We start from the raw sequence: 6,627 nt of genomic DNA, 5'->3' as shown, positions 1-6,627 counted from the left end.
TACTACGTGCACAGTGTCTTGCACAGTGTACCATGCAGCTGGGGTTGCCAGTCAATGGGACTACTGAGGTACTTAATGTTAAACACCTATCTAAGTGCTTATGCCTAAGTGACTTACCCCGAGGTCATACAGGGAGTCGGTGGCAGACCCAGGGATGAAATCAATCTTAAATCCCAATCTAGTGCCTTAACTGTTCATGTCATTTTCAGTATTTCCATTTAAAGTCGTGATTCACTTTCTGTTAGCAGGGATGCTGTCCAAGCTACTCTTTCATCACATCTGACGAAGTGGGTTACAGCCCACGAAAGCTTATGCCTGCAGAAATTAAATTTGTTAGTCTTTAAAGTGTTACAGGACTCTCCTTGTTTTTGCGGTATACAGACTAACACAGCTACCCCTCTGGAACTTTTCATCATATGATTACATGAAGAAGAAAAAGGATGGTACTGGGAACAATACCCAGAAATTTGCACACTGCAAACTATTCAGCAGTGCACACAAAACAACAGTTGTATGTATAATTGAATTATTGGCCCAATCTCCATGGTGCCTACCCATCAGAGGAAGGAACTGCCTAGAGTCATCTTGCTCCTGGCAAGTAACTATAACACATAGTCAAATAATCATAATAAATTATTTTCTCCTGTATAGGGCTCTTCCATTTAAGGATCTCCTGGTGCTTTACAAATGCCTAGGAATTTTGCCTCACAACATCCCTGTGACTAAGGTGAGTTTATAATATACTACTTCTAAAGTGTGTATAGAACAACCAATTTTATTTTTATTTTTCTGAGGCAGCATGTGGCATATCTGCCCTTCCCCCAGTAGGATCCGATGTCTCTTTTTTTCTCTACATTTTGGTGCTCTGATATCACTAATACACAGGAAGGGTGATGATGATCCAGGACAGGAGCTCCATCCGCATTGATTTCAGCATGTAGAACCTGCAAAGCATCAAGTCCTATGAAGTCGTTAGCAGCAGTGCACAGGGCACATTGAAGGAATGAAAGGTTTTGACCTGTACTCACCAAAAAGGTGACTTAAGTAACCTGCCGGCCTGTAAATATAACTATGATTTTACCCCAAAGCTTCTGTTTCATAAGTGTATGTAAAATCCAACGGGACTATACAGCCAGTGCCCCAGGTATTTTGCAGTTCCTGCACTGCAAAATGTATCAGGCAAGGCACCCTGCTGCAGAATGAGGAGCAAAGTCTGTTTAAAATTTTAAACAAAACAATGTTTCTAGTCTTTTGGGTTGTGAAGATAAACTTTCTAACCGAGACAGACTTACCGTATATTACTTGGGACGCAGAAATTCAGCCTACCTTGAGTGAAAGTCACCGCTACACCCATCATTAGGACAGGCTGAAAACGGAGAGACAAGAGGATAATCCCCACCCCGTTAGGAAAATCTTCAACTACCTTTAGATAGCAAACCCAGAACCAGCTCCCCATAGCATTACGAATGCTGAGCGACTCAATCCAGCTGTCAAAACCTGCAGCTTCCCTAGGCCATTTGTAAGATACAATTATGTTTTGCCTGTACAAAATCTGAGGCATGCTGACATCTGAAAATGTAGTGGCAGGGTAAAATAAACGGGACTGACTATCAATAACACAGGCATACTGGAAGTGCTTGTCCCATTTATTTCCATATTTAGTGTATGGAGCCATCTGTGAATTCATTGCAAAACCACAATCCAGAAAATGTAGGCACAATATATCGGGCTGTGAAATAACAATATTGTTCTTGCACCCGTCAAGCCTTTGAATTTTTCTATACATAAAAAAATCCATTGCTGATTACAATGCCCCGTGAGGTAAGAAGAGGGCAAATTCCTGACCTGAGCTTTGAGTCCTTTAGAGTAATGTTAATCTAAAGAATAGATGATCTTTTGTGGGGAGATTGAATCGCTGTTCAAATCTACTCGTGCAATTGAAAGATCGGATACATTTGGTCTGCACTGGTTTCTGTAACATCTGCTAAACAAGCCGACAACGACACCTTTCAATCACCGCTAGCCTTGATCACTCTTGACCAGTGTGTATTCCGTTCCAGCAAACGATTCGATGGAATGATCTCTCGTTGTGAAATCCGTCTTTAAACTACTCACTTGCTAATGGTTTGGGTCATTTGTGGTAAATTAAGGACTAAATTAATGGGTTAAATTACCTTCCTTTATAAGAAATACACAAAATTGCTGGCACGTTACTATTCGAAACTGACGCCAGGAGTACGGAGGGCGAGGAAGAAATCTAAAAAAGCCAAAGTAATTAGTATATTTGCTTCTAGAATAGTAGGAGAAAAAAAGAGACAAAAACAAACAAAACCCAACAAACAACAAACCCACAATCCCTCATGGGTACTTGGCAGCTGAACTCTAAGATTCTGGACACTCCAGCCAGTCATAACACTGCATATGTTTAACATTATCCAGTGATTTCCTCTTTAATCCTTGGCAGCTATTTGTGGAGAGGAGTTGACAAAGAGTTGCGCATTTTACCGAGGGATTGGGGGGGGGGGGGGGGAAGTGTTGCGCTTAATTGTCAGACTGACTTAATTAACCTAAAGCATGATTCATTCATTCATTCAATATTAGTTTATTTGCCTGCGTTATCTAAATAATCTCATGTTGAAGGCCACTTGAAGTCTTCGGGTAGCACTAATGGATTTAATTAGAATACATTTAAAAACACCAAATAAACACTAAACTGCGGGGAAGGTTGGGGTTTGGACTGCTCGTCCCATTTATATTTAAAGTACGCATTTAAAATAGCAAATATCAAATAACATATGCATGGTCATTTAGGCCGCTTGGAATTTTACATTGAGACATTCCCTTCACCAAAAGTCATTTTAAAATATTTTTTACACACGCTGCAAATACTATGCGGTAGAAAAGCGCTGAAAGTGGGAAAGAATAGGATTCTGCATAGATTCCTCCGTAAAAGACTCAGTTATGAAGATCCTGACCACAACAGGAATAAATCCATAACCAAAATCTTTCCTACAGAGGCAATTGTTAGAACACACTATATCAATTATTTCAGAAAGAAATCGATATAGTTTTAACTTCATTTACACACATTTCGACATAAAACACAACCAGGGTCACGTTTCACCTTAAATAAACGGAGTGTTACAGGCTTGCTTAGTTTTTAACACTAGTCACTAACTTTCAGGCATCTGATTTGTCAAGATACAATATAGAAGAGGGTCCATGCATGAGATAATCCCGAGCCAATACAAACATTTCAGCTAAAAGATCTCTCGTGATGCATTACCCTGCAACCTTGAGTGCTTCCATCATTAAGGTTGCAGCTAAACATCTGTTTATCATTTACTCATATGTACGATTTCTTTGCCGTGTATTTCCCCGCACCCCTGAATCCTGGAAAAATCCGTCCCCGCCCGGCGCTGTCTGTGCTGTAACCTGGCCAGGTAAGGACCGAGCAGCTGCCAGGGGCGGGGCTGGGACTCTTCCATTGCTCGCTCCGACCGTCCAGCCCCGTCACCTTCCCAGCCCAGACCCCGCCCCCGCCCCCCCATTGGCCAAGTCTCTGTGTAAATACGGCCGCGCTCTGACAGCTGCCAGGCGCAGTGAGCCGGGTGCCCCGCACTAGAAACTCTGCCTGAGCAGCATCCCCGCGCCAGCCTGACAGGGGAGGGCAGCTTTCCCCGCTGAGTCGGGAGAGAGGGGCCGCTCGGAGCGCGCTGTCCCTTCCTCCCTGGGGCCTCAGCGGCTGGCCTGGGCTGGGAGGGCTGGAAGGCGGGTCCGGTTCAGCCCGGCTCCCCCCGCTGGCTCCGGCTGCACCGAGATGAGCAGCCCTGATGCTGGATACGCCAGCAGCGACGACCAGACGCAGGCCAGGTGCTCGCTCCCCATCATGATGCCGGCCCTGGGCCCCTGCCAGTGGGCAGAGTCCCTGAGCCCCCTCGCAGAGGCCAAGGTGAAGAGCGAGGCGGCCCCAGCGGGGGCTGCGAGCGGCCGAGGCAAAAGCGAGTCCCGCATCCGCCGCCCCATGAACGCCTTCATGGTGTGGGCCAAGGACGAGCGCAAGAGGCTGGCGCAGCAGAACCCGGACCTGCACAACGCGGAGCTCAGCAAGATGCTGGGTGAGTGGGTGCCCGCTAGTGACCCCTTCTCCTCCCCCACGCCCCAGCAGCCCCAGCGGGGATGGCAGCACTGGGGGGGGGGCGGCAGGATCTAGGGAGCTGGTGCCGGGGTTTGTTCAAGGCTCTCAGCCCCCCGCTGTAAGCACTGTGCGCAGCGGAGCGCAAAGCCCGGGTTACCGAGCGGTGCTGGGAGCTGTCCCAGCGCCAGGCGGCTGCGGGCCGGACTGGACCCCGGTGGGTGCTGCAGGGAGAGGGGATGGGAGGAGTTGCCAAGGCCCCTTGCCCGGGGACTGGGATAGCCAGGGGAGCAGGACCGGTTGGAGGGGGGCGGGGGGCATGGGGGAGCGGCGGCGAGCGCTGGGTCGGGGGCGCACTGGGTCTGGCTAGGGAAGGCGGGAGGCGGCCGGGCGCTGGCGCTGGCGCTGGCGGAGGCAAGCGAAGGACCCGCAGGGTTACGCGGTTTCTCGCCCCCAGGCAAGGCCTGGAAGGCGCTGTCGCTGGCGGAGAAGCGGCCGTTCGTGGAGGAGGCGGAGCGGCTGCGGGTGCAGCACATGCAGGACCATCCCAACTACAAATACCGGCCGCGCCGACGGAAGCAGGTGAAGCGCCTGAAGCGCGTCGAAAGCGGCTTCCTGGCGCACGGGCTGGCGGAGGCGCCGGGCGCCGGACTGGCCAGCGAGGGCAGCAGGATGTGCGTGGAGAGCCTGGCCCTGCCCTACCCGGAGCAGGGCTACCCCGCCGTGCAGAGCGCGCTGCCCCCGGCCCTGGGCCACTACCGGGACTGCCAGCCCCTGGGCGCGCCCTTCGACGGCTACACCCTGCCCACGCCGGACCCCTCCCCGCTGGACGCGGCCGACCCCGAGCCGGCCTATTACTCGGCGCCGCCCCTGCAGGACGAGTGTCCGCTGGCGCCCTACGGCTACGCCGCCCCTCCCGCGGCCGAGTACCCCGGGCACCCGGCCGAGGGCCAGGCCATCGCCGCGCTCCGCAGGCACCTGCCCCGCGCCGAGTCGCTGGGGCAGCTCAGCGCCCTGCAGAGCCTGCTGGGCTGCCAGGGCCCCCTGCACGCCTACTACGGGCCGCTCTGCCCGCCCGCCGGCCCGGCCCGCGGTCCCCAGCTCCAGCAGCTCCAGCAGCCCCAGCAGCAGCAGGCCGGCCAGCCCTCGCCGCCGCCCGAGGCGCAGCAGTGCCGGGAGGCGCTGGAGCACCTGTCGCAGGACGAGCTGCTGGGCGAGGTGGATCGCACTGAATTCGAGCAGTACCTGCACTTCGCCTGCAAGCCCGAGCTCGGCCTCCACTTCCAGGGCCACGAAGCCGGCCTGCCCGCGGCAGACGGCCACGGGCCCATCTCCTCCGCGGTGTCAGACGCAAGTACTGCTGTGTATTACTGCACTTACCCCGACGCCTAAAAGACCCGCGCTGCTGCTGCTGGGCGTTGTGGGAAGTAGCTGTTCGGACCGTGGCGGACTCCCGGGCGATGGGAAGCCTTGTACAGAACTGGGGTGTGTGCTTAGCTCCTATTTATGTAATTTATTGGGATTTTCACTGGAGCTGTTGGAAAACCCACTTAGAGTCGAAAAGTATTGATCTATTTGTGATAAAACATGGTTATTGTAAAATACAGGTAAGGGTCTTCTACAGCTGACCGACCTGCGACTGGGTCATATATTTTATGTGGGTGTCTTAAAGTCAATTTTGCAAGAGTAATGATAAAAGTGGTGCCTCTTGCCCACAACGTTTAGTTATAAACTTTTTTTAAAAAACGCCTTTTTAAAAAAAAAAAAAAAGATCGACTTTTTTGTACTTTTAGAAAATAAATCAAACTAAGATATTTCTTACGCATTTGTTTTCTGTACTAGTTGCATTCGTCCTTAGAGCCTTCCAACATCAATCTTGCTCTAAGCAGAGAAATCATGGAGTAGGAAAAACATAATTACTTGGCCTGTGATCCGTTCCTGCAATCATTAACTTGAGCAAAGATATCTCTAGACCCAAAGAAGGATTTACTTGGCAAAATTGGGCTCTTAGTGCTGAAATGACCTGATCTACTGTACACTTGTTTACTAGACAGTACTACTGGCTTCTGTAAACCGTACATTTTACCAATCTAGAAGAGCAAACTAATCCTTTAGCCACATGTTTTTGTTATACTTAGGTCGTCTTCAAAGACCGTCTACCTAGTTCAGGCTGATCCTTCAGCTGGGCTTAGGCTATTCTATTCCTATAGGCTGCAGACAGTTGCTCAGGGCCTCAGAGGCCACTGCTGCTGAAGAAAAATAAGGCACAAGATTTCTAGGGATGGTTCTTGTGACTAGAAGTGTATCCTACCCTTGCAATTAATTTTAAATGTGAACTTCTCCTCTGCTTCAGATCTAATGTTTCTGTTTGGATACATCTCTGCCAGAAAGAATAGATAGATGCATCAAAACCACCTCTGTTAAAACAAAGCCAAATTATATTTCCAACAAGGACTTTGAATTTTGATCGGAGTGTCTGATTAAATATTAAA

General features: G+C 50.3%; 1 protein-coding gene across 1 annotated transcript; it reads left to right on the top strand.

Moving 5' to 3' along the window:
• The first annotated feature begins 3,622 nt into the window (after positions 1-3,622).
• Positions 3,623-5,949, top strand: LOC137156857 (transcription factor SOX-17-like). Its single transcript, XM_067553868.1, has 2 exons — positions 3,623-4,118; positions 4,593-5,949. Exons 1-2 carry the CDS (start codon positions 3,821-3,823, stop codon positions 5,525-5,527), a joined length of 1,233 nt encoding a protein of 410 aa, XP_067409969.1. The 5' UTR covers positions 3,623-3,820; the 3' UTR covers positions 5,528-5,949.
• The last annotated feature ends 678 nt before the right edge of the window (positions 5,950-6,627 follow it).

The sequence above is a fragment of the Emydura macquarii genome, unplaced genomic scaffold (genome assembly GCF_026122565.2).
Source record: "Emydura macquarii macquarii isolate MOO-44397 ecotype Brisbane River unplaced genomic scaffold, CSIRO-AGI_Emac_v2 contig_1477, whole genome shotgun sequence".
In the NCBI taxonomy this organism is placed as follows: domain Eukaryota; kingdom Metazoa; phylum Chordata; order Testudines; family Chelidae; genus Emydura; species Emydura macquarii.
The sequence above is the reverse complement of the archived record's forward strand: the minus strand, read 5'-3'. Positions and strand labels throughout refer to the sequence as shown.